Below are 27,191 nucleotides of genomic sequence, written 5' to 3'. Positions count from 1 at the left end.
ATCAACCTCTATGGACCGGAGGATGATGTTTTCCACTTCTGTTTTTCAGTATTCTATGATAAGGGGGAAAGAAACAAGTATCAGACTGGAGAGATAACACGAAAGGTGAAGGAGAGGAGGGTGTGTAGTGAATGGAGTCCAACTGGGAATATATTACCTAGAATGAAGAGGAAGTGAAAACCGCAGCTGTTAGTATCTCTTAAAAATTCAATTGGGGAGGTTGGCATGGCAACCGGTAAGGGTTTCCTGCTTCAGCCCAAGGCTCCTTGGCCCTCAGGGCACACCCCTGCTTCCTAATGCTGACAGTGAGAGAGGCCCAGGAAACACAGCAGGTGACTGGGTAGGGGCCCTCTCTCCTGCCTTTCATTCAGTTTCACTTTTGGTTCTGCGGGATTTTACAGTCATATCATATAATCTAGGATTCTCAGTGTTTGTGATTTGCCTTAGAAACCAAAGGAGCCATGTGTCCGTGGTCCTTTATCACGAGTGCCTCAGGCTTTTCCTTGAGGATACAGGGTTCTGGGCAGGGCTTGACCACAGGCCTCTGGGAGAAGGATGCCATGTGGGAAAGTTACGTGATCTCTCCTCATTTGGGTACTTCCTGAGTATAATGGAGATCTGGTCTGTCTGGCAGGATTATTATAAGGATCAAATAAGATAAGCAACAGCATCCTCTTTTGTAAACTAGAAGTTTCACTGTTGAAATGGAAGGCAATGTGTTGGTCAGTAGAGGTCCACTGCTGAAACAAGTCTATCACCTTGGTCACACAAGAGCTCAGTGCAGTGTTTGGTGAACGGTCTCCCCTACTAGGGCTCCATCCACTCTGCATCCTGCCACCCGCTGGGGCTGCCCGCTTCCCTGCTGGGCTCTGCATTCAGCCAGCACAAGGGGAAGACCGAAGATAGAGGGTCACACACAAGGTTTGCACAGTCCCTGCCGGGAAGTGGCCAGATCACTTCCACCTGCTTTCCATAGTTCAGAACCCAAATGTCATTGGGTCATGTTCCCAGGAAAAGGGGTAGTAGGTTTGGCAAACCGCAAACCCATAAGAATGATTTCTTTCCTTGTTTTCTTCCGTTGTGTCACCTCATCACCCCCTAGAAGACAGCATCCTGCCTGCAGCCTCTCTTGCCGCCTGTCCACCATGGTTGATACCATTAGCTTAATCTTTCTGGAATACTCTCTTATCATACTCACTCCTCACCCTGCTAGATCAAATGCAGGACACTCCAACTAGACCTGTATTCCCTTTCCCAACCTTATTTCCCATACTCCCTTAAAATGCTTTCTTATGTATCTTTACAGTTTTTGAGGCATTTTTGAGTCTCTTATCTGATTTTATTCTCTCATAGTCCCCTTGAGGAAGGAAGAGCTTTGATCCTCATCACAGACCAGGTGACTCTCTGGGGCCTGCATACTGTGCTCTTCTGCGTGAGCTGAGGGAGAAAGCTGGAGATCCTGACTCCAGACCTGAAGGGTCCCCACCAGAATGGGGTTTTCCAGCCTTGCCCCATCATGAGATCCGCCTGGGACACTTTCCTAGTTTCAGCACAAACTTAGGAATTAGAGTCTTCAGGGGCGGGGGTCCCAGCCATCTCTAATTAACTAGTACCCCAGTGATTCTGATGCACAGGCCACGAGGGGAACACTGCCCATAACTTAACCAGGGCGCCTGTGAATATCCTGAATCCAGAGTAGTGAGTCTAACAGTGGAAATTTGAAGCTCTGTGACATGCAAACGTGGGAGAGAAATTTGAGGGGTAGCGGGTCTTCCAGCTGCTATCAGGCCGCCCCAATGTGCATAGTACTGCAGTCACCTTAAATGATTGGAATGACCCTTGACTTTAGAATCTGCTCCGTGGCCTATGGAACTATAGAAGCGGTCCTAGTCTTGTTTTTGTGCACAGCTGCTGGTCCCCATCCTGGAGTATAATGTGCTTCAGGGGGAAATGTTGGGAACGAGATTGGAGGGATGGCAGGGGAGAAGTGGGATGGGAAAGACAGAGGGCAACTGATTTGACTTACGAAGTAGAAACATCAGTCCTCATACTCTTGTTCTCTTCAGTGCCATGAGTCTCTCTGTATTTTCAGAAATCAGAACATACGTTTGGAAACTGAGTAGTAATAACAGTGGCTATGTGCTGGGCTGAACACCTTACGTTAACTCCTTGAATTCTCTGTGTAGGTCCTGTTATTATTTCCAGTTTACAGATGAGGAAACGGAAGCTCAGAGAGACGGAGTCCCCTGACCAACGCCACAGAGCTGGGACATGGTAGAGTGAGGTAGACCCCGTGCCTGGGCGTCGGGGTCTGTGCTGTCTGTCGCCTCCCTTCTCCCAGAGCCTCCCAGCTGTGTGAAGAGAAAGTGCTTGTGCTGAAGTAAGAGACCTTTCTTGTGTTGGCCAGCTAGAGTAGGATGCCCAGGCTTTGCCTTTCCTTAATTCTCCGTAGGTCACACTGAATAGTCCAAGCTCAAGGCAGATCTCTACACCTGGGCAAACTGGGCACCTGCCAGTTAGGGGGGCTAGAGCCAGTTAAAGACCCACCTGTTCTCAAGTCTCCTTCCTACTTCTTTGCCACAGTGACATCAATTCCCACCCTTTGATCTGTCCCTTTATTTTAAGGCATGTCCCCCAGAGGTCCTTTTTAAACTGTGTTACCCTGAATGGGTTACACATGGGCACTGTAGCCCCCGCTGCCACGTCTGCTAGGATTGCTCTATCAGGTCAGGAGGCAGCAGGAAGAGCATCCGAAGGAGGGGTAGGGAGAGACCAGGAGGGCCGCGTGCCGCTGGGGCACTGCGTGCACTGGGCGAGACATCTGTCAAGGCAGGGAGTAAAAGCAGTACCTGTTGTGTGACGTGGGGGTGGCTGTCAAAGGCAGACTTTGTCCCCTTGCCAATTTGCCCAAGAGCTGGCCATTGGCCAAAGTGGCCCCAGGATCCTAGGGTAAGCTTTGAAACTCATCTTTGCAAGGATGAAGCCCTTGACTTGAGAGAGACCTGTATTTTCCAGTTATTCTGCCCTCACTCCCTTACTAAGAACTAGATTCATTTATAGACATAGGTTAGAGTCCCACAATAAAAATAATTACAGACAATTTTCCAGGACGCTATAAAGATGAAAAACAAGAAATCAAAAGAAAGTTAATAATGTTATTCATGGAATTAAGTGGATTCTATTGAGTCCTCACAGGATTCCAGCAGCTTCCAAGGATCCTGAAGGTATATTTTGCTAACAGGACATTGAGGCCCAGAGAGGTCTGGCTGTTATATTGCCACACAGCAGACTGAAGTCAGGGTGGAGAACAGAGCCGCTGGCTGGGGTTCACTCCACGGGGCTCCAGTCTTGCTGATGCTAGGCCCTTTCTAAATCATTCCAAGATGCAAGACATGGTCAAAGATAGCAACACTGTGGGAGGCATCATAATAAACACAAATTTTGAGTATCTACCATGCACGAGACGTTGTGCTAGACACTCTATTTAAGTCAGTGTCCCTAATGCAGCAATGCCATGGGGTAGGTATATTGTGACTGTTTTACAGATGGGAAATCTGGGGCTTGGAAAGGGCAAGTCTTTACTCGGGGTTCCATGGAAAGTGGTAGAGTTGGGATCCAAACCTAGATCTGACCGATTTCAAAACTACATCTTTTCACTATGTTGATAATTAAAAATAACAAAATTAGAGGCCAGCCCAGTGGTTTGGTGGTGAAGTTCTCACGCTCTGCAGCCTGGGGTTCACAGATTCGGATCCCGGGTACAGACCTAGCACCGCTCATCAAGCCACACTGTGGTGGCATCCCACATAAAATAGAGGAAGATTGCCACAGATGTTAGCACAGCAACAATCTTCCTCAAGCAAAAAGAGGAAGATTGGCAACAGATGTTAGCGGGGCCAGTCTTCCTAAAAAATCAATCAGTCAATAAATAACAAAATTAAAGTCAAATATGCTTGAAATACACTTTTCCATGTGGCGGCTGTTTATTGAGGTCTATCAGGCACTAGGCTCTGAATCTGGTAGGGAATAAGATGCACAAAACAGACACAGTGGGTCTCTGGCAGAGCTTGCAGCCTCGGGAGAGGGGGCAGAGCAGCCAGTGGACATGCAGGAAGACTGTGACCCAAGGGCAAGTACGAGACTATGGGAACTCACAGCCAGGGGACCTAGCATTAGGAAGCAGAGTTTTGCAGCACGGGCAGCGAAGGACTTAGGGTTCAGCTTGGGGGTGGAACATGAGGGGAGAGTCCCAGCAAAGCTGAGGCAGAGAAGGGAGAGGAAGCCATCTACTTCTCCCCACAACAGCCCTGTTGCCAGGGCAGATTCTGGAAGGAGCAGATGATGAAGGGACCCCAGTTTCTGCACCCCTTCCGGACCACAGGAGCTTCTCTTGACCAGGAGACCAAGGGCGCCACTAGAGAGAAGCCATGGACCACGCCTTCTGGCCCCTTTTCCTTGTTAGGTCACCTTAAAGGGCATTTTGAAGCTTATCTAGGCCTGAGGCTCGTCAGAAAACATTTTTCTACCTGTGTGCCAAGAATTGCACTATCACGGGTGAGGCAGCATTCATTCCAGAGTGGGAGATAACCGCCCCGCTGGTTACCACTTTGGTGAGAGGGAGGGAGTACCTCCCAGTGTGCAATCAGACATGAGTCAGGAGGCGAAGGGAGTGCTTAGCAGATGCAGCCAGTTGATGAAGGGTTTGTGACGTGGGGAAGGATGGTCTCCAAGGAGCCAGAAAAAGAGGCTAGGGATGGACGATAGCTGTCACCCGTGCCATCGTTCTGCTCCCTGGGCTTGGTGCTGATCTCCTGTAGTTGGGTTCAAGCAAATACAGCAGGAATCAACTGACGATGCTTACCTTGAAGTCACAGATCAGATGGATCCTATCCTCATGGCTGGCTGGTCCCTACATGGGATGTACACCATCATTTTATTATTGCTTTATATACATACATATTTTATTATGTATATAATATATATTTTACATGTTATATATAAACATACATAAATATATACATATATTATTAATAATATATAACATACATATAAATTAGATAGATAGATATGATATATATATATAAACTTTTCTCTTGAAATTTGAGGTCCAAGGCTGAAATACCTATATCTACATACTGTTTGGCATAAACCATACGCTCAACTTTTGTTGCTATATAGATCCTTTACATTCGTTCCATACGCACCAACTATTTGTTGAGTAACAGAACAATACAACAGAATTCAGGAAACTTTGCTTTTGCTTCTGATCCCTGCCATTCTATTATTTTGTATTGATCACTTGGATTCCCTCATTTCTAAATTAAGGGGATTCAGTGAAATGGTATCTGAAGTCCCTTTCAGCTCTAAACTTTGATCCTTTGACTGAGTCTACTGTGTACTAAGTACCGTTTGCGGCCCTGCGGGAGATTGCAAAAGGACTCTGCTCTCAAGCAGTTTCCTGTGCACTTGGTGGAGGGTCTTGGCGCTCTCATAACCTAGGTCGGGGTTAGCAAACTTTTTCTGTGGGGGGTCACATAGTCAGCATTTTCGGCTTTGCAGTTCATACAGTCTCTGTCACAACTACCCAGCTCTGCTCTTGTAGCAGAAAATCAGCCATAGACAACACATAGAGGATCGGCATGCCTGTGTTCTAATAAAACTTTATTTACACAAATAGGTGGTGGGGTGACCCCAGACCTAGGTGCACGGCTGACAGGGAATTGGAATGAATGTGGTGTGGGCTTGGCCTTTATTATAAATGGTGATGAGTTTGGAGGGGCTGCCTTCAGGGGAGGTGGCCATACTTAGCGGTCACTGTCCGTTCCACTAAGTGTTGAGATCTGGCAACCCCAGGTTGAGCTGTAAGATGAAGCATCCCGAATTTCTTGGAGAACATTCCTGTGTGAATCCAAATTATTAATATTCTTATTCTGCACATAACAAAATATTCATAGCAGCTGAGGCTCTGGACTTTGTTTGCCAGACCCATGAAAAGGTTTCTGTGGTCATGGACTCGAATGGCCTTGTGTGGGAGAGCTGCACGGGGATGGAACTCATTCCCCGCTTCCACCACCACGCTTCTTCTCACAGCGCTTGCACTTCGGGTGTTGTTCTGTCAAATGATCCTCTTGATGTTTACTGCTTGGCCTGACTCCCACCAAGCCATGTGCTGCTGACACATGCTGCTTCTCTGGGCAGTGCCCTGACATCTCTGAGCTGGGACACTGCCACCTGGCAGCACGGAGGTGCAGCAGGGTCTGCCCAGGGACGTCACCAGGTAAAAATACAATGATGACCTCCTTTCCAAACCAACTTTGCACACCCAGTGAGACAGGTAAGCAGTTCACACAGGCAAGCCACTCTGTGAGGCCTCAGACAACTGCTCCAGAAGGTTGATTTCCTCAGAAAGGAGAATGTTGTTTTTTATAAGACAAACATTCCTAAGGGTAAACACTTGGAATGGTTTAAGCCCTTGACTCCCCTCTGCCCTTGACCAAGACACTTGGCCTCTCTGGGGAATTTTTCAACTATGAAATGGATGGAACCACATTCCTGGGCCTGCTCAACCCTGGCCTCAGTTCAAATTGTGTAAATTCATGGAATCCACTTATGGTCTCTGCCCATTGTTGACTTTCACGTTAAGCACTTTCATTGTGTGTGTGTGCACACGCATGCACAGATGCATATGTAGATCATGCATGCTCAAGAGGGGCAATGTCTCCCCAAAGGGGATAAAATTGGTTCTTCTGGGGTGAAAAACCTTACTCCTTTTATATATAAAGCACGAATATACATACAGCACGTAGAGTATATCTGTGGTATTAAATTTTCATGGGAGGTGATGATAGAAAAAAATGTCTGAAAAGGCCCCTTGGAGGAGATGACAATGAAAAAAGAGTTGAAAAACACTGAGAGAGACTTAGATCTACTGATATATAAATACACATGTATTTGTGCATCCACATGTACACCACACATACATATGTGTCTAGTGGACATAAACACATCCTGTAGCAGGTTCACCCGGAAAATTGAATTGGTGGCAGGGGCAGGACTGTGTTCTTTCTGAAACTCTCTGCAACGGAATTTCCCTAAGAAGGATTTGCTTTCACTTTCGTGTTCCCCATTAAACATGTGATTTTTCATGAGCTGGCCTTCTCATGTTAACTTGCAGACACATCAGTTAACATCACACGCTGTCTTCAAACACAGGTCACTCCAAGGCAGAGTCAGAGTTAGAGATGGGACTTACAGGCGCGAGCACCCCTGACATCCTTGAAGGATGGTAGATGACTTGAAGAGCCCGAGACGGGTAAGGGGTTTGCCTCACATCCTCTGAAAGCCATGATCCATTTTTCTCTTTCATCACTACCCTGTGCCAACCTTATTCTGGTGCCCATCTTTCCTCTTGTTAATTATTTTTCCTATGATCACACCTTGTTTTGATTTAGAATGTCCTTAAAATGTTTTTGGAGGTAGATGGTTTATACAAAATCCATAATGTAAGATTAAAATGTAATTTTTTTTTAGATCTTGTTAAAAATTCACCCAGTTTCAACTAATATCTGTGTTTGATCAGGCTGTCAAGAATCAGTGTTGAATTCCTCACACTCCTCGTTAACGTGCTTTGCCATTATACTGACACTGCTCACACACACCCCCCACAGTTACCTTGATGCTGCACTCCCAGCCCTCCTTAGAAAGCACCCAGTGTGTCTCAACAAATGCCAATGCCTGGCCACTCTGGGCCAATTAAATCAGAATCTCTGGGGGTGAAGCCCAAGCTTCGGTATTTCTTCCACACTCCCCTGGGTTATTCTAACATGCAGCCAGAACTGGGCATCACTGGATTAATCCATTAGGTCCTCAAATGACCTCACGTTGGAACCTTCCAGAGAGCTTCTAAAAAAAAATACAAGCCCCTAGGCTCCACCCAGGAACTAGGATTTGGGAACGGAAATCTGTATTTACTGTTGCTTCAATGCCAGACTTTTGAATTACAGCCTCTGGCCTCCAGACCTGCCATTGTGTTTGCTTGAAATGCTTCTCTCCCCTTTACCTTCTTAGAAACCAGCCCAGGATTTTGTTGTTTTAAAGAAACGCCTTTCTGATTGACGCACACGCTCTCCTGCAGCCCGTTGGTTCTTGTACCCTTGTCCCAGTTAAGAGAATATGGATTTGCAATACTAGCTTTACATATGATTAAATAGGTGTGATTTCAGGCACAGAGAAAAACTCCAAGTTTTTCCAAGTGGCGCAGCCACTCCTTGGAGCCGTAAATGGTTATTATACTTTGGTGTGAGTGAAGCATCTGAAGTCAGGTGAAGTCAGGCTGAGGGAGCAGGACTCGCAAAGGTGGGGTGAGGGAAGCACACGAAAAGGTAAAGCTGAACGTGCCTGCGAGCCCTGAGCCCTGTGCCTTTCGCCTTTCGTGAGCATCTACCCTGTGTCTGGCACAGGACAGCAGATAAAGGATACGACTCCTGCCCACACAAGCTTGCTCCCTCTGAGGTACACAGACAATCAGCCATCTCAGGAGCGCCCTCACCACGTGGTTGGGAGGATCACATGAGTCAATGTGTGCAGAGTACTTAAAACAGTGCCTGGCACACAGTGATGATCCACAGATGTCAACTACTATTATTATTTGGTTTTGTGCCTGGCCCTGGGCTGCTCTCTTGTCTCCAAAGCTCTTTGGCACTCCTTGTGTAAAGCTCTGGCCTTTACTCCTTCAACAAACACTTGTCTTGAGATTTTGTCTGATGTCAGCAAAGGTTTACCGAATGCTTTTAATTCCCAAGCTGTGGCCCGGCTGGGCTCAGAAATGACAAAAATGACTCAGGGTGTTTGCCCTTGATCAGACTGGAGGGGGCGATACCACTTCCACCCGTGCCTCACACTGGGAGATGGAGGGAAGCTGGAGCCAGGAGGAAGGCCGGCGAGCCCATTGTGGGCTTTCCGAGGCCGAGCTGCCACTGCAAGCCGAGGGGGTGGAGGAAGCCTTCGTAGATGCCTGGCATTTGGGAACAAGCTTTGAACTATCATGGGACTGGAAATACGAATGGGCCGCACTTTCTCTCTTTGCACCCAGAACTGTGCTCAGGGGTCACCTGCACTGTCATTTAATCCTTGCCTAATGAAGTAGGTCCTCTTAGAATTCCCGCTTTACAGATGAGGTTTAGAGAGGTGGCCACCAACACTCAGTATCTCAGAGCTAGCGGGAATATGGTCAGGCAGACAGTAGTGGGGAGTCAAGAAGACGTTCCAAGCAGAGGGAGCAGTGGAAAATGAGACAGAACATGAAAGTGTAGGGTGTGTGGTGGGAGTAGAGGGTCCAGTGAGAAACCCATGTGGGCTGTGCCCAGGGGAGGAGTAAGAACTACTCTTAGAAAGATTGGTTGCCTAGATAATAATCAAATGATCTAAGGTTTGGCACCGGTACTAGCACTGGGGCAAGGTCTGGAGGCCCCACGCCACGTCTGCCAGTAGTCCCTTAACACTGGATGCTGGGGAAATCCAGGGTCTTGAGGAGGGTGGCCGGGTGGGGGTGAAGTGCTCCAGAACAGCCACTGACCAACCAGTGCAGATATTTCGATCCTTGAACCAGCGGCACAGCCCGAATATCTTCTCTGTTTGTGAGCAAATCATGACAGTTCTTGAATATAATAAGGTAGAGGAGTTTGAAGTTTGTTCTGTAGCTTTCAAATTATTATTTATTATTTGCTGTTAATTATTTTTCTTATGATCATAGCTTGTTTCGATTTTAAGTGCCCTCAAAACTTTTTGCAGAGTTGGTGGAATGTGTAAAATCAATAAGGTGAAATTAAAGACTAATTTTTTCAAATCTCCTGAAAAATTTATAGCTACTATCTCTATTCAGCTTTGAATTACTGAGACCTAAGAACTTTTGAACCTGATTCTCCCCTATGTGAGATTAGTTGCTGTTTCCAGATGGCGTTACAAGCCCTCCCTTTAAGGGACCAGAGATTGTCCCTCCCTGTCTTCAGTAGAAGAGCCACTGTCATTCTTTTTTATTTTAACTTTTAAAAAAGCTGTTTCCACAGTGATAACTTTATGTTATCCTCACAACATCCTTCTGAGCTGAGTAAAGCTGATATAACTGCACCCACTTTGCAGATGTGCAAACTAAGACTCCCCACACACAGCTGAGAATAAAAGATTAGTCAGATTTTACAGGGCAGGTCTGAGAACAAGAGCCAGGTGGCCATCACGCAGCCTCGTGGAGACCTGGGTGTGACCAGAGGGCAGGGGCCAGATGAGGGTCTGGCTACCTGAGAAGTCTTCCCAGTTGCTCACCAGGCACAGTCCTCAGGAGAGGGACCAGATGCGTCTGGGGAAGCTTCCTTTTCTTTCCCTCATCCCTACATCCCGCAGTTCTATAGATGGGATCAAGGTAAACCCTGTCTTCCTTCAATGCAAGCCTGTCTCTAGGAAATGACTTCCAGAAACAGTGGTGTATTAGTTTTCTATTGCTATGCAACAATTTACCACAAATTTAGTGCTTTAAAACCAATACATTTGTTATCTCAGGGTTTCTATGGGTCAGGAGTCTGACAGTAGCTTAGCTGGGTCCTCTTCTCAGTGTCCCCCCTGGAGCTCAGAGTCCTTTTCCAAGCTCTTGTGGTTGTTGGCAGAAGCAGGACTGAGGCCCTCAGCTCCTCGAGGCCCCTCACAGTTCCCCACCACATGGCCCTCAACATAGGTGTTACCAAACCAGGTTCGGTTTTTCCCATCACCCGGAAAGCCAAACACAGAAGCGACGAGATTGCAGCAGAGAGAGAGTTTAATCACAAGGGAGCCAAGTGAGGAAGCGGGAGAACTCATCTCAAATCTACCTCCTCGAAGATGGGGACTCAGGGATATTCATGTTGTAGGGGCAGGATGGTCTGAAATGTGGAGATAGACTATTGGGGGTGAAGAGAAGTGAGGTAATTGATGACCTGTGCAGGCGTAGGCAGACTTCATGGCTCTTCACAGGATGCATGCTCACAAAATGGTGGCATTAGCATGATCTGAGGGTGGAGTTTTTAGCCTCTTGACATCAAAAGGTCACTTATCAGGTATCTGTGCAGGCCCAGTTGATGCGTTGGTGGTCTCAACTGGCCTGGAGTGGACAGGGGGGTCCTAATTCCTAAAAAAAGTTCAAACACCCATTACCATGGCTACCTGGGCTCCAGGGAAATATTATCTGTAGGAACCTAGTGGGAGTCAGATAGCTTATTGCCTGAACAGCACAGTTAACAATGGGTGGGTTAAACAGCTAAAAGCTGTAATCTGTAATTGCAAAAAGGAAAAACAACTTTAGTTCCTAGCTATCTAATCATCAATGGCTAACTCTTTGCTGGTTTCACAGGCAATTCACATTGCAGCTTGCTTGTTCAAGGCCAGCAGGAAGTTCTGTCCTCTACGAGCCTTCTCCTGATTAAGTCAGGCCCACTCAAGATATTCTTATTTTGATTTACTTAAAATCTACTGATTTGGGGCCTTGATTACATCTGCAAAATTCTTTTGCTTCACTGTATACTGTTGCCTAGAAACAAGTCATAGATCCCATCCACACTCAAGGGAGGGGATTATACAAGAGCATAAATGCCAGGTGATGGGGGTCATGGGGGGCTCACTTTAGGGTCTGTCTATCACAGGTGGTTGAGCTAACTTCCCTCTACATATAATACCTTAGCCAAGGGCTTCATTTACGTCATCTTCTCGTATCATCACAACTGCATGAGGAAGGGATTGATATGGGCCCATTTCACAGGAAGGGAAACTAGGTTTAGAGATTCAGTCCCTTTACCAAGGTCATGCAGCTAGTAGGGGTGGAATTCAGGTTTGTCTGACATCAAACCAATCAACCAACAATCTATGTGCCACTTAAGGGAGGTGACAATCTTAAGTACTCAGAGGACACCATTGTACTGGAAACTAACATTTTACTTTGACCTTCCTGGATGCTCACCAGCTTTATTTATATTCGTGAGTTTAGATTAAGAGCACATCCATGACCTTGGACTTGGCATCAATATATTTTCTGAGGGAGGAAGGGCACCCTTACTAAGAGGGGTTTTGCATTATATTCCCCTATAACCACTCTTCAGTGTGAATGTTATTATCAAATTTTGCTACGAGGAAACCCACCTGCAGGCTCAGGGAGGTTATGTGACACTGCACTTATAGTTGTTGGGGGTCAGATGTTAAACCCGCCATCCTTCTGTCACGCTTTCTTCTACTGGGCGCTCATGGGCCAAGTCAAATGGTTTTCTAAAACAGAAAGGAAACAAAAATAAAAGTCTAGATAGAGGTTTCTTTTGTTTGTTTTAGGCAGTTATATTTTTAGCTGCTTCTTTAACTCGCTGACATTTTGCTGGAAAGGAACCTAGTGACTTAAACGTGAATGGAAACCACTTTAAAAAGTAATAGGACAACGCTGGTGCCGCCCGCAGGAGAACAGACAGCGGGGTTGTCAGCGTATGAGGATCTACCTTGTTTGGCTTGAGCTTAATAACACTTTTCGTTGGCAAAACAGACTGCAGTCCATAAAAAAATATTTGCCTAATTATATAATTCAATTGTCCAAACACCTCTGTTTACATGTGCCTACTTTACAGATGCGGGAAAGTCTCAGGGAGAGGCTCTGTGCCTTGCCCAAGGTCCCACAGTGGCTATGAGGGTGAGCTGCACTGGCACGTAGTGCCAAGCTCTCCCTCGACACCCCTCTCTCATGAGCGAGGATGGATACATGGGTGGAGCCGTCACTGAAGAAAGCTTACATATATGAGATGAATCCCATCACAGACCCACAGAAACAACCGAGAGGTGACCCCAGAGTTTGGCCATCGACATCCTGTTGATGAAACTCCTCAAACCACTAGCCCAGGGCTGGTACTTTTGTTACTGTCTCCAATGGATGTGACTTGTCCTGCACTCTCTCCTTTGAGGAATTTTGGTAACTTTAATGAGATGCCTTGTGTATTTTAATATCCCTCATTTACGAAACAGAGCCAGGACAGAGAATCCTTGTAGAAAGCAGGATAGGCCCTTCCATTTTCCCCTTCAGATTGGACTGTACTGCCTGCTTTACATGTTTACTGACATTGTGAATATGGTGTCGTGAAGGCAGCGCCCATGGTACTGGTGGAACAGCGCTATTAGGCACAGAAAAGAAGTCAATCTAGGAAACTTCTTCTGTTGACCTACATCTTAATCTGGGAGTTTTCCTTAATGCTTTTACCAAAATTTCAAAGCAGCCCTAACTTTAGCCAGCCAAAATGATCCCTTCTTTACAGAGGTGGTATCAGGAATGAGGATATTTACAGAACAATACAGCTTCAGCAGGACGCTGGGGGCTACTGGTAGGAGAAGCTGGAAGGGGATCTCTGAGGTCTCCGTGATGACAGTCGGGAGAGGGGACACAGTTTATGCAAAATGACACCTGAAAAGCATCGGGTGGGGACAGGGAGAATATTCAGATTTAAAGCCAATCACGCTGTGTGTTCCCTCCTCCTCCAACATTTTGACAAGAATGAAACTAGTTTAAATGGATGTCAAGTGCAGCCTTTGCTGCTACCTGGGAGGAAGGGGAAAGACTCAGCCCTCAGTACTGACCCTCCATACTCAGAACCAGGGCTTTCCACACCGAGCCTGGCCTTTAGCTTTCTCCCCAGGTCAGCCTCCCCTGGAAGGACTGCAGCTGCACTGGGCCTGCCAGAGGTCAGAGTCTGGGCATGGCTTGCATTTTTCTTGCCCTGGAAAGGCTCTGCTCCACCGTGGACTCCACTGCTAGCTGGACGAGCGCCACCGTGTGCACTGGGAAGAACCTGAGCCTTTGCTCTCAAAATGCTGTACCTTGAGCCCATGCTGTTTCTGATTTTAATCTAAACTTAACTTTAAAATGTAATTTAGTAGAACCCTTCTAAAAACAAGGATAATACTTAAGAGTGGTATGAGCCTCCTTGGGTTTATTGATGATAAATGGCCGCAGAGATTTATGCTTTGGAAAGGGGGCTGTGCCAGAGGATTCCTGAGGCCCCTTGTGATGGTTAATTTTTTGTGTCAACTTGACTGGGCCTTGGGTGGGTGCTCAGGCATTTGGTCAAACATTATCCTGGGTGTGTCTGTAAGGGTGTTTCTGGATGAGGTTAACATTTGAATTGGCAGAGACTGAGTAAAGCAGATCACTCTCCCTGAAGTGGTTGGGCCTCAACCCATCACTTGGAGACTCGAGTAGAATAAAAAGGCTGAGTAGGAGGGAGTTCTTCCTGCCTGACTGCTTGAGCTGGGACATCAGCCTTTTCCTGTAGTTGGACTTGGACTGAAGCATTGTCTCTTCTTGGACTCTGAGCATGCTGGCTTTCAGGCTGGGCCTTAAACCATCAGCTCCTTTGGTTCTCATGCATTTGAGTTGGACCAAACCTACACCACAGCTCTCCTGGGTCTCCGGCTTGCCAGCTGCAGGTCTGGGGACTGCTCAGCTGCCGTAATCACATGTACCAATTTCTTGTAATAAATCTGTTATATATATGGTATACAATATATTATTATGTATTAATACAACTGTACATATATAAACAAATATATATAATAAATCTTATATTATACAACAGGCTGTGGGGTGGGGTTTCCCTGCAGAGCCTTAGGAGGGGGGAGCCTGTCAGAGACTTGGGGATAAGACCCCTGCCCCGCAGAGCCACTGGGGCAGGATTGCTGCCCTCAGTGGGTTTGGAAGGCAGGACCTTGAGCTAAAGAGGATTATTCTTGAGAATTAAATCTGATGGAATTTGCCTTGCTAGGTTTTGAATCTGCTTGGGACCCATCGCCCCCTTTTTTTTTTTTGCTATTTCTCCCTTTTGGAATGAGAATATCTATCCTATGCCTGTCCCACCACTGTATTTTGGAAACACATAACTTGTCTGGTTTCACAGATTCCCAGCTGGAGGGGAATTTTCCTCAGGATGAACCATACCTGAGGATGTGACTGTATCCACATACCTGCAATGTGACTGCACTGGGAGATGGGGCGGTTAGGAGGTAATTAAAATTAAATAAGATTGTAAGGGTGGGGCTCAAATCCAATAGAATTTGTGGCTTTATAAAAAGAGAAAGAGAGAGATCTCTCTCTGTCTCTCTCTCTACCATGTGAGGACCCAGTGAGAAGGCGGCCACCTACAAACCAGGAGGAGAGCCCTCACCAGGAAGTGAATTAGGTGACATCTTGATCTTGGACTCCCTAGCTACCAGACTGTGAGAAATAAATTTCTGTTGTTTAAGCCACCCAGCCTGTGGTGTTTCGTGGGACAGCCCAAGCAAACTAGACATCTCTTTAAGATCTTAGTGTTGTGATTACCAATAAAATCAATCAATCAATCAATCAATACATACATTCTCTCAGGTCAACTTTTACCATCAGCCAATAAATCAATAAACATTTTCTTAGTTTTATCTGCACATAAGTCACTGCAGAGCACAGAAGTGTGTACAACATGTTCCTTCCTCCAGTGGTGGCCACGGTCTAGCAAGAGAGATAAAGCTTGAACGTGCTCCCCAGTGGGGGTTAGCTTCACAGGGCAGCAGAAGATAGTGCTCAATGTTGAGTTTGGAAGGAGGAGCAATGACTTCTGGCAGAGGAGTTGTTAAGAAAGGTTTTACAGAGTGAGAAATGATGATAATAAATGTCTCTAGAAAGCCAACTCTTTGCAGAGCTTGCCACAAACCTGCTAAGGTAATGGGGTCAAATACTTGGGTTAAGTCCACAGTAGCACTCATGCTGCTATTCTCAGCATCTTCCACTGGCTGCCAGTGGAAGGGTATCAGGTCTCCAGTTTCTTGGACAACACAGGAGCCACCCTGACTTTCAAGTGAGACACAACTGCCACTGATACCTAAGAGCAGTTCATGGAAAATGACTCAGGTTAATGCTGTTCTGGAATTGTTCACAAGCAATATGGCTCCAGGTTGTCTGTCTCTGCACGAGCCTGCTTATGTCAAGCAAGGTCACAATTACTGCCCCTTTGTAATCTAAGCAAGTAAGTGATGCCATGAATATTTGAGCGTCTGGCTGCCATACTTGTGGATTGTAGTGGACATTGCATCCTTACCAGGTCCTCTATCCAATGAATGAGCAGAGGGAAAATCTCAGCTTTAAAAATCAGAAAAGACCTCACAGCTTCATCAAACCCAGTAGTTTTCAAGTATTTCCTGGTAAAAGTATTGACTTGTTTTGTAAAATAAATATACCAAAGAGATCAAAGTAGAAAGTAAAACAAAACTATCATTCACCAAGCAGAAGCCATTGTTGTTAGGCAAGAAATCCTCTTCTGGTCAAAATAAATCACATCTGGAACCTCAAAAAAGATAAAAGAGGGGCTGTTCTGGCTCAGCTTTCCCCCACCTCAAGGTGGCCCCAAGGCATCTCCAGAGAACATTGGAGTTCCAGGGACCATGGTCCCAAAACCCCATTTCATGCCTACCCTTTTCATTTGCAGATACCACTGCCCTCTATACGTAGGCAACAAAGTCCTTTCATCCAAATTAATGCCCGGCCAGAGTTTTACTTGACTGAGGTCACACAGCTACTCGTGGGCCAAGATGGGACTGGAACCTGGATTTTCTGACTCCCAGCCAGTGTTCCTCACCCTCTTGGTGGCTTTGTCCAATGACGTTAAGGATTCTGACAACCCTGAATTCCTATTACACCAAAGAACCAGGTGAGACAGGGAAGACAATGATGGTGTATCAGTCAGGAGCTCAGTGGAAACTCCTGACATCTCAAACTGGGCACTTGGAAGAGTTTAGTAAAGAGATTATTTACAGAGGGATGAGCAGGGTTGAGAGGCACCAACAGGAGACAGTGGAGAATTATACCTGGGAGAGCAAAGCAAGGACCCTTTAGCACCCCTAGGCCTGAACCTTCACCCAAACCCCAAGAGAGTCACTGGGAAGAGTATGGCCTTCAGTAGAGGGCTGCAGCCAACTCAGAGTAGCCTGATAGGGATGGGGCCAGGGTAATAAATACCTCAACTTCATGCTCCTTCAGACCTCCTGTCCTCCTGTGGTGCCTCTCTTGTCAACCTCATCCTCGGTAGCCGGAGGACAGGGAGCGCCTTGATACCCTCAGTCTCCCATGGTCCAGGTCGAGTGGAGAGGGTGGAGATGGTTTGGAGGGACAAACAGATCCCCAACATGGCTGGTTAGGACGTAGTCACTGCACGATTGCACTGCCTGATGAAACACTGTTTTGAGGTAAATTTGGTTTTTACGGAAAGGTAACAATGGGAAGAAATTAATGAGGAGATTAAATATGCATATTTCCTGCTCTGCTGTGTGAAATGGTGCAGCGATTTTTAGATTCTTCTCTGCAAATTAACATATGAAATTAAATCCTTAAGCTTCTACTCTAGGTGGAATGACTTGCTTCATGATCTGCTCACTGTCTCTCTGGATCCATCTCTCACCACTCCCTACCTCACTGCCCAGGTGACAACCATCCCGAACAAACAGTTCAGGGTCCTAGAGGGTCAGGCTCTCTTCTCTCCCAGACACTGCATGGGCTTCTCTAACTTGGAGAGTCCTCTTTATCCTTTTTGCCTGGACTTGGCCCTTGAAAGCCTTTTCGGCCCCTCCCTCCCACCCATCCAAGCTGGTTAAGGTCTCTCTCTAGTGTTCCTTCAACACCCTGTGCATGGCTTTGCTACTGCTCTGTCCCATTGCCTCCTAAGAACGTGTGGCATGTTCTGTGTCCATCCTTGAGGCAGTCATGGGTCAAGGACGGCGATTATTGACCTTACTAGTATTAAGATGGTGCCTGACACAGCTGCTCAGTGAATGTTTCTGGAGGGAAAGAATGACTTGTTTGCCCCTGTGTTCTCATCTTTGAAAACAAAGTATCATGGAAAACTCAATGAATTCTTCATGAATGGCTTTGAGAGATTCCTATAAACAAAGGCATTCACCTAATGATTTATTTTTTTCCTTTAAAATCCACTCTGAGGACTCCATTTTGTGAGTAACTGGCCCCATCGAAGGCAACAAGCCCATGAAGGGCTCATGCTACAGTGAGTCACAGGGGAAGGCATCCTGGTGCCTGTTGAATAGTGAACGTTTGCACGTGGTGTCAGGGTTTATGGAGCACAGGCACGACGTTATCTAATATGGACCTCAGAACAAAACTATGGATGCGGGGCAGTTAGTCCAAATGTCATCCTCCCCATTTTACTGATAGAGGACAACTGAAGCTCCCAAAGTCATGTGTCTTGTCCCAAAGTCACACAGGAAGTTACCGGTTGATGTAGGGTTGGGCCTTCTGACCTTCTACCCTCCTGAGTGGGGGTTGGGGTCGGGTAAGTGATGTCAAGACAGGAAGAGGAGTTCTTGAACATCCACACAATGTCGTGGGTAGGTTTCTGCCGGTGTCCTTCCCACTCCAACACAGGGAGTCCAAGGACAGCACGGGCGACGTGAGAGAGCATTGACATCATCTAGCTGAACATGGCAGAATCATAGACCAGCCGATGGGAAAGTATTTCAGGATTAATTCTGCTCAACCCTCTCCTCTTGAACACAAGAAGCCAAGACACTGACAGTTCTTCTGACGTCTTGTTTGTTTTTTGATGCCAAGCACCTTTTTAAATTTGGTGGGGGGGGCAGGGAATGCAATTCAATGTTTGTACTGCTTTTCTCTTTCCTTTACTGTCCCACCAGGTGTTTTTGCCACCCTCTCTTAGAATCTTTCCTCGAAGAACCCAGGTTCTGTTCATCTTTGTGAGTTATTCATTCAAAAAACAGTTTTTTGAGGGCCTCCCCTGTGCTCAGCACTGTCTCAGGTGCTGGAGTACAGCACTGAACAAGTTAGACTGGACCCTGCCCTCATGAAACTTAAATTCTAGTAGATAGACAGGTAAGACATAAAGAAATAAGTGAAGTAATTTCAGACTGTAAGAAGTGCTATCAGGGAAATAAGTCAGGGGCTAATTAGATGGGAGAGGGGAATAAAACATCTATCTGAGAAAGGCACTATATTTTAGCCCAAGTGTCACTAGAAGAAATCATCATACAAAGTTTTCTATTGTATTTGTGATAAAAAAAAAAGTTGATGACATTGTTCATTATATTCCTCAATGTTCCCCACACACACCACATAAAACACCATGTGAGAAATGGCGTGAGAATCCAGTGCCACATATAAAAGGATGCTTAATGTTAGGGGGAAATGTCGGTCATAAATGTTGTCAATAAAGCACCCTGCAAGATATCTAGGCTATATGATCCCGAAATTTCTTTTAAAAAAGAGATGAAAATGCTATCAGAAGTTATCTTTGGATGGTGGATTATGGGTAATATTCTTTACACTTATCTGTTCCGAATTTCCCTATAGAGCACGAATTACCATTAGAAGTAGAGAAAAGTAGCGTTAATTTTCCAAGTAATTCAGTGGCAGGGAATTTTACTTCCTCTAAGAAATTAGATGGTTTCTTCTGCTCTCAGAAAGAAAATTCCATAAGTCCAGGGGCTTACCTGCTGTTGCATTTTCCCTTCTCATGCTCTGAGTCTCCCATAGGACATCAGCACCATAACAAACCAGAGGGGAAGGTGCTGAGTGGAGACTCATTGGGTGGCCCTTGTACCAAGAACAGTACTCAGCACATTGTTGATACCTAATATTTGTCTAGTGAATGAATGAAATGAACTATCCACAAAATAACTCTAATACGAGTGGACAGAAAAGGCTTGCCAGTGATCTGAGTTGGTATTTGAAAATGGAGACATAGGGAAATCGCAGTCCAGAAGAGAGAAAGGGTACAAAGAAAAGTACAAATATAGCAAATCGAATTCCAACAGAGTTGGTGGGCAAGCGGTTTGCCGGGAAGGGTGGGGAGGCCAAGGAAGGGGTTCCAAAGGGGGAGACTGATGAAACTGGGAAGAGAGAGTGGGGGCCCTGAGAGGCAACCCAAGGAGCTGGATTCTATCTTATTATTGGTGAAAGGTCTTTGGAGGGTTCTGCGTATGGGCCCCAGAAGGCCAAAGAAACAATTTAGGATGTTCCAGCGTATCTGCCCAATATTTTAAATTTTACAAATGGCAGAAGAAAGTCGGCTGGACTAAAAATCTGGCGGGGGGGTTGCTGGCCTGGCAACAAGACAATAACCTTTCTCCAAAAGTCACATAGCCATTTGGATCCATTGCAGTTTGCATGCAGTGACAACAATTACAATATGCCCATCACTAAAGCTTGCAGTGGCTTTTGATAAAAATGAGGTTCATGGTTCCCTGTAAGAAGGCTGAAGAGCTCTCACAGCAAAGAGCAATGCAAGACCCAAAAGGCCACGGGGCCAAAAATGAAGAGTGGAGAAGTTGCTATGATCTCTATTATTCAGGGGTAGAACAGAGGCAATTTCCCCATCTATTTACTTAAAATAAATATTTATTACAAATAGTTATTATAAATCATCATATAACTTAAACACAGCTTCTTTGCAAAAAACAAAGCCCTGAGCAGGAGTAATTTCCCCTCTGGATGTGTGGGCAGATCTGGGTCTGTTTGAACTACACTGCCCATTCAGTATTGAAAAGTCAAATGAATATGGCAATACAACACGCACCTTGTGTACACATAGCGCACACGCAACGTCTACCCACAGAGAGAATCGACAATACTCCTTTGTTATGGCTGTTGTTGTCCTGACTAGCTGCCTTTCATCTATTCTAGCTATTTTAGGAAACTCAAGGTCAGAGCCACTGCAATGTCTATCACTCATTTAAGCAGAGTCTGGCATGATTATTAATACCAAGAATCACTAGATTTGATCCAATGAAGGATAACACTGTAGTGTGATGAACCAAAAGTACTAAGAAGGGATTATTTGAAATTTCCAAGCTGCTTTGAAGTGAATGAATTCTGTCCAGGTACAGGCGTGTATGAATGAGTTTATTAAATGTAAGCATCCATGTTTAAGTGTCCCCTCAAATCCTTTTTTGAAAGTAGAAATGTGCATATATATATAGAGAGAGAGTTACCAACTCATCCCAGTTTGCCAGGAACTTATCCAGTTTTAAGCCCCGAAAACTCTGGAATCCTCAGCCCCAGGCCAGCTGGGATGGTGGTCACTCTACACATTCAACAAATAAGCAGACAAAAAATAAATCCAGATAGGAGATGATGAGCATGAAAAGGCACTTTCCCAATTCCCCACCTGGAAGTAAAACCTGCTCCCCTGGGTATGTAGACGACATTGGTAGGACTTCTGTTTACCGTTTATTCCATCCTGCCTTATCTATAATATTATTATATTAATCTTCGTCTTTTTGTAGGTAGCTAGAAGCTGGAGCCACTGCTAGTGGTCAGAGCCCTTCCTACGCACATGGCCTCATTTGACCCTAATTGTCACTCTGAAAGATGGGCAGGGCAGGTGTCAGAGGTCCAGATACGAAAGCAGCCCCCACTGTTTTAGGGGGCATCTGGAACAGAACCTAGGATTTCTGAGGTCCAGTCTGGTGGTTTCTCCATCATTGATCATTTCCATTCCCTTTGTGACATTCAGGCCCTCATCCTTCACCCACATACCACAGAGAAATAGGTCATTTATAACCTACAACATGTATTAATCCAAAGGCTTTTAAGCACTTTTTAGTTTTCTTGCACACCTTCCGGGTGAGGGTGGTGAATGGTGCTGGACCATCGTTTCCTAGTAAGAGAAATGAAGGCTCCAACTGACATGGCTTGGGTCACATGGCACTTACAACAAAGAGACTGACAGTTAAAGTAGTGTCTTGTTCTTTGTGATTTGATAGAACTGGACTCCTGGCACCTTTGAAGATATTTTAAAAATCAACAGCATAACTGTATATATTTTTAAAAGACATGTCTAAATTGATAGGGACCCAGCCAAAAGAAAGAGTTTACCTGCCCCAGTGAGAATCTGAGCCCCTCACTAAACAAGTTCATGGCACACTGGGGACGCCATCAATACATATGTGGGGCGTTCCTTGTTGACCTCACAAAACACGTATTTTAACTTGGACACAAACGCGTTTGTTTCAGTTCTATATTGAGTAGCAGAAGCCACATGGGCTGGTTACTTCTCAGCACCTGAGTTACTTTCTATTTTATTAAATATATATATATATATATATATATATATTTAAGATTTTATGTTTTCCTTTTTCTCCCCAAAGCCCCCCGATACATAGTTGTATATTCTTCGTTGTGGGTCCTTCTAGTTGTGGCATGTGGGACACTGCCTCAGCATGGTTTGATGAACAGTGCCATGTCCACGCCGAGATTTCGAACCAACGAAACACTGGGCCGCCTGCAGCAGAGCGCGCGAACTTAACCACTCGGCCACGGGGCCAGACCCAAAAATATATATTTTTTAATCTTATTTTTGTTCTCCTGTGTCTGCTACACAACAGGCCAGTAGACTTGAATTTGCTAGTATCTCACATCCACAGGTCGGGCCCACTGTCTGCCACGTTCCACCAAACTGCATCCTCCATCACTCTCAAGTTCCGAATCAGGACCCTTTGGAGGCATAAGAGAAGGTACCCAAGGGGACATCAGAGGGATTTTGCCTTCCATTTTTCTTTCTCTTTGTCCCTTCCCTTTCATTTTACTTTATTTGTTTTAAATTTCAAATACATGATCACGGTGACAAGTCAGACCCTAAAGAGTTAAAGACAGATCTGGAATCCTGTATCTGGAATCCTGACATTCAAAACCTCTGAAAACTGAAAGTTCTTTTGAGTTTGTGGCAAATTCATTTGGAGGCACGGTGGAGCTGAGTTTCTAGAGGCTGTTCATAGACTCTGTTTGTCCTGCTCAGTGCTGCAGAAATGTTAATGGACTGGATTGCAGGGTGGTGCCCCAGAGCCCGCTGGGAATGGGGTGAGGTTGCATGTATATGCACACGCATCGTCACCTTCCTACATTCCAAAATATTCGGAATTCTGAAATATGTCTGGCACCAAGTGTTTCAGACACTTCCTTACCTGAAACCACACAAAGAAAATATTAAGAGTCTCCCTCCACACACCCCTGGAATGCCTCCTACTGGAGAAACTAGTGTTATCAGTGTTAAGTCCTGCTCTCAACTCCTTTCTTTTTATTGTTCAAACACCCAATTTTTTATTTTATATATATATATATATATATATACACACACACAAACACACACACACACACACACACAGGGTTTTGTTTGTAAATTGAAAAAAGACGTAATACTATTCACATTACTTTGTGACTTGCCATTTTCTTCTACCATGACACTCCCTCCAGAATAATTCATAAGAATCCAACTTGCTCTTTTTTAAAGCTGTGTACTATTCCATAACATGGCCATATCATATTGTAATAAACCATTCTACTATCGATGGACATGTTTATAGTATTTTGCTTTTGAGGACCCAATATTAGTGATTATGAAAGGACCACTTATCTACAGAGTTTAATCCATTGTATATATATATTGGCATGTTGGTTGGCGAAGAAACCTTTTCTCTCCATTATACAGATAGAAACTCTGAAGCAGAGAATGTTTGTTTGTTTTTTTAAAGAGTTATCTGCAGCATATTGATTTTCTTGTTTTTCTGCAACTTTCTATGCAGGCTTTCTGTACACTGGGGGTTGCAAGCAGGCAGCTGGCCAAGCCACTGCACTGCACAGCAATGGGCGCTGGGCGCTCTCAGCGCAACACCTTTATTTTTATTTTTTTTTGTGAGGAAGATTGGCCCTGACCCAACATCTGTGCCAGTCTTCCTGTGTTTTATGTGGGATGCTGCCACAGCGTGGCTTGACAAGTGGTTCTAGGTCTGCACCTGGGATCCAAACCTGCAAACCCAGGCAGCCAAAGTGGAGCGTGTGAACTTAACCACTATGCCACTGGGCCAGCCCTAGTGCAACACCTTTAGAGAGCCCATTCACTAACCATGGCTCATCAGGTTTCCATAACTTAGCCTCTCATGTGAGGGTCCAACTTCTGACTGGTCCCACAGGCAAGGGGCAGGTGACTTCAGCAGGAAGAGGATGGAGCCTGCGTAGGATGCATGTGTTCAATGATTCTAGGCTCTGCTGGCTCCTAAGCGACAAGCCACATCATGGAATTTCAATAAATAATTTAACCCTGGCTCCGGTTTCAGCTTCAGTGTTCACTTTCAGCACCAGGCTGCCATTGTTATTTGCAAGCTGGCCCCTCCCCTGCACAAAGTATGGAAATTTGGCTGAGATTCACTCATATTTTTAGAATCCAATAGGGCCAGATTACAATGTGCAAGAGTATAGATTTTTTTCTAAAGAGGAGTTATGTGTAATTCAGATGTGCAAATATATACTTTTTAAAATAGAAAAGAAAAGCTCGATATCACTGACCTAGTGCATGGGTTAGGAGGGTCTTTGTATGTTGCTATATAAGGCCTTTGTCTTTCAGAGATTCTGAAGGCCAGCTTTCTCAGGCACTGAAAGGCATAAATCACCTAGAGATCTTGTTAAAAATGTAGATTCTGATTCAGTAGATCTGGGTAGATCTACTGGGTAGGGCCTGAGAACCTACATGTCTACCAGGTTCCTAGAGGATGCCGATGTTGCTGGTCCATGGACCTGACTCTGCGTAGCAAGGCTGTAAACAACCTAGAATTTCCTCCTATCAAAAAAAATTGCTCCTATCAAAAGAAATAACCAAAAATTTTTAGGGCCATTGCTGGGAGTTCTATGGGAGAGATAGAAAGCTCTTAATGGGGCTCACTTGAGGACTGGGTTCCTATTCATTTTCCTAAAGGGACTGTAGAGCTGTGCAATGTTGTATTCGAGCTGTAATTTCAATCCTCTGATACAGAAGGACGGGAGATGGGGCTTGTAGTATACTTATTATGCCTCATCCTTTCAGAGCACTTGCATGGACATTATCTCATTCAATCCCCACAGAGATCTTGTGAACCAGGTGGGCAGCTGTTATTATTTCCAGTGACAGGTGAGGGGAGGAGCTGAGGCCAATTCAAGCCATCTTTTTCTCCCCCCTGGGTGAAAGCATTGAGAGAAGAAATGTCTTGCTCCAAGCTAATTACCTAACTGCAATGCTACAGAGTAGAAGTCCTTGGTAATCACATACTCTCGTTATGTTGAATTTGTTTCTAGGGCCTTGTTTCTCTTCAGCCCCACGGCATGTCTCTGAGGCTGTTGGTCTTTGCATGCAAGCTACGTTTTGAACAACTAGAGTGATTTATCTGGCCTTATACCTCAAGATTGAGAAGAGAAAAATAAAACAGGGGCCATTTTATGACTTAGTGGAAAGAAATCCTGTCAAAGAAAGGTGTGGTAAGAGCCAATTGGGAGAACATGGGGGAAAATTACGCTTCTCATAGTTTTCACTTTGCCCCATTTCTTCTGCCTCTTGAGCAGGCCTCTGCCCTCTCTGTGGAAGTATTTGCAGAATTCTATCTAAGGTTGGCAGTATAAATAAAACATGTAATCACCAGATGACACGGACATTCTTTCCCACTGATCCTAGTTGAGACCTCAGAATTCTCTACATCATGCTTCCAGCAGCCTCTTCTGGTAGTTGAAAGATGAAGCACAAGTTGAAATGTCTTTGTCATTCCTGAGCCTCCATCAGAGGATAATTTGAAGAGGTTGATCCTAAACATTAAGTAGGATCCAGAAGTCTATCTGCTAATAATCCTTGAAGGTCATTGCTTATCATCTTCTAAACATAGCCCAATAAGCACAGGCTTCCTTCCTTAGACAGGGCTTCTAAGTAAAGGGAAACTATTGTGATTGGCTTTTCCTGACTTATGCTGGTAGAAATCATTTGGTGGGGGTTGCGGTGTCAAGGTCATGGCCATAGTACAATTTTTAACAAGCAGGTGCAACTACTCTGTTTGGCATCTTCAAACTAAACAGAGACACAAATGATATGCTCTGGTGACTATCTACAGTTACCTAAACTTCTATTCCGATCCAGTGGATGGAGCAATCTGTGTCACAGATGGAAGCATGTCTTCAAATCTTCTGATATACCAAGTGGGCTGATTTGAGAGGGTCCTCTCTGTGGATCCCAGTATTAGGATGCAGAAGCCAAAACAAGGTTTTTTTGGTGCTTGTGAACTGGAGTACCCCAGGAGCATCATGCCAAATTCTGAGAATTACAGAAAGGATCCAGTAGAGGAGAACAATTCCTGCACCTCACTTATTTTGGAGTCTTGTTATTTTGGAGTTATTTGGGGGTAGTTTTATATGTTTATAATGGACACTTCCAGTTTTTTCTCCTAGGCGTGAAGTGGACAATTTTCATGGCAGCTCTTCCCAGGCAAGGGCCGTTTCTAACTTCTTCGTGCCCAATTAGTACTGCTGAACAACTGTGCGTGCGGAGAAGCAGAGCATTCAGAGGCAGACATTACTCAGTCATCCCTTCATCTCACAGGCAAGGATGCAGAAGGACACACGGAGGCAGTGACTTGCTCAAGGGCACATTTATCTTGCAGAACATCTGGGACCACATGAGGTCTTCTGACGCCCACGGGCCAGACAGAAAGCACGGTGGGCCATCTGTCTTTTGTAGCTGTAGAATCTGTGAAAGAAAATATGGTAGGTCTTGGAAAAATTGCCTTTCTGAAGAGAAACACGGTCTCTGTCTCAAGTTGTGGCTTCCTGGGTGATGGCCCGCACTATTGTGCGTGTGGTATAATTACTGGGATACGTTTATTTTTTTATGGGAGTACAATAAATAGAACACTTCCTGCCTTAGTCTGCCATTTGGAAAAGCTTTTCATTTCCCCTCTGGGCCTAGGGGATTACAAAAGATAGACTCCTTTTCAATTATAGCTTGGCCCAAGCTTGAACATATAACTCAGCCGGGAGCAAGCTCAGATTGAGTCTTTTCAAGGCAGAGAAAATGCAACTGGGTCTCCTAGACACAAAACCTGGCTCAGTTTCTATGTCTATAGCTGTGAGATTGTTTTTAAAAAGCAGAAGATAGAATCATCCAGAACTAGAATCTTCACAGTAAGTTCTGCGGGAGCTCAAGAGAAATGAAGTGGGTGGGCTCATGTGACGGGAGGCAATGGCTAGTAGGACTATTTCCCTATTGCTTGGTGACATGGGAGACTTTCTCCAGACCCGTGGCCTTTAATGTACTGGTTGGAAGTGTGAGAGGGAAAGTGGAGGGACGGGCCCAGAGGGCAGAGTGACA

The 27,191-nt window shown here is 45.3% G+C and overlaps 1 protein-coding gene across 2 annotated transcripts in view; it reads left to right on the top strand.

Moving 5' to 3' along the window:
* Positions 1-27,191, top strand: part of CLIC5 (chloride intracellular channel 5) — a 100,477-nt gene that overhangs the window by 9,636 nt on the left and 63,650 nt on the right. The window contains exon 1 of one of the 2 annotated variants that reach the window (XM_008542173.2): positions 7,137-7,312. The exons of the other annotated variant lie outside the window; for it this stretch is intronic. Within the exon in view, the coding sequence (XP_008540395.1) occupies positions 7,283-7,312 (30 nt within the window). The 5' untranslated portion in view covers positions 7,137-7,282. Of the gene's footprint in view, positions 1-7,136; positions 7,313-27,191 lie in introns of those variants that run through there. 2 annotated transcript variants of the gene reach the window in all.

The sequence above is a fragment of the Equus przewalskii genome, chromosome 19 (genome assembly GCF_037783145.1).
Source record: "Equus przewalskii isolate Varuska chromosome 19, EquPr2, whole genome shotgun sequence".
Classification (NCBI taxonomy): Eukaryota; Metazoa; Chordata; class Mammalia; order Perissodactyla; family Equidae; genus Equus; species Equus przewalskii.
The sequence above is the reverse complement of the archived record's forward strand: the minus strand, read 5'-3'. Positions and strand labels throughout refer to the sequence as shown.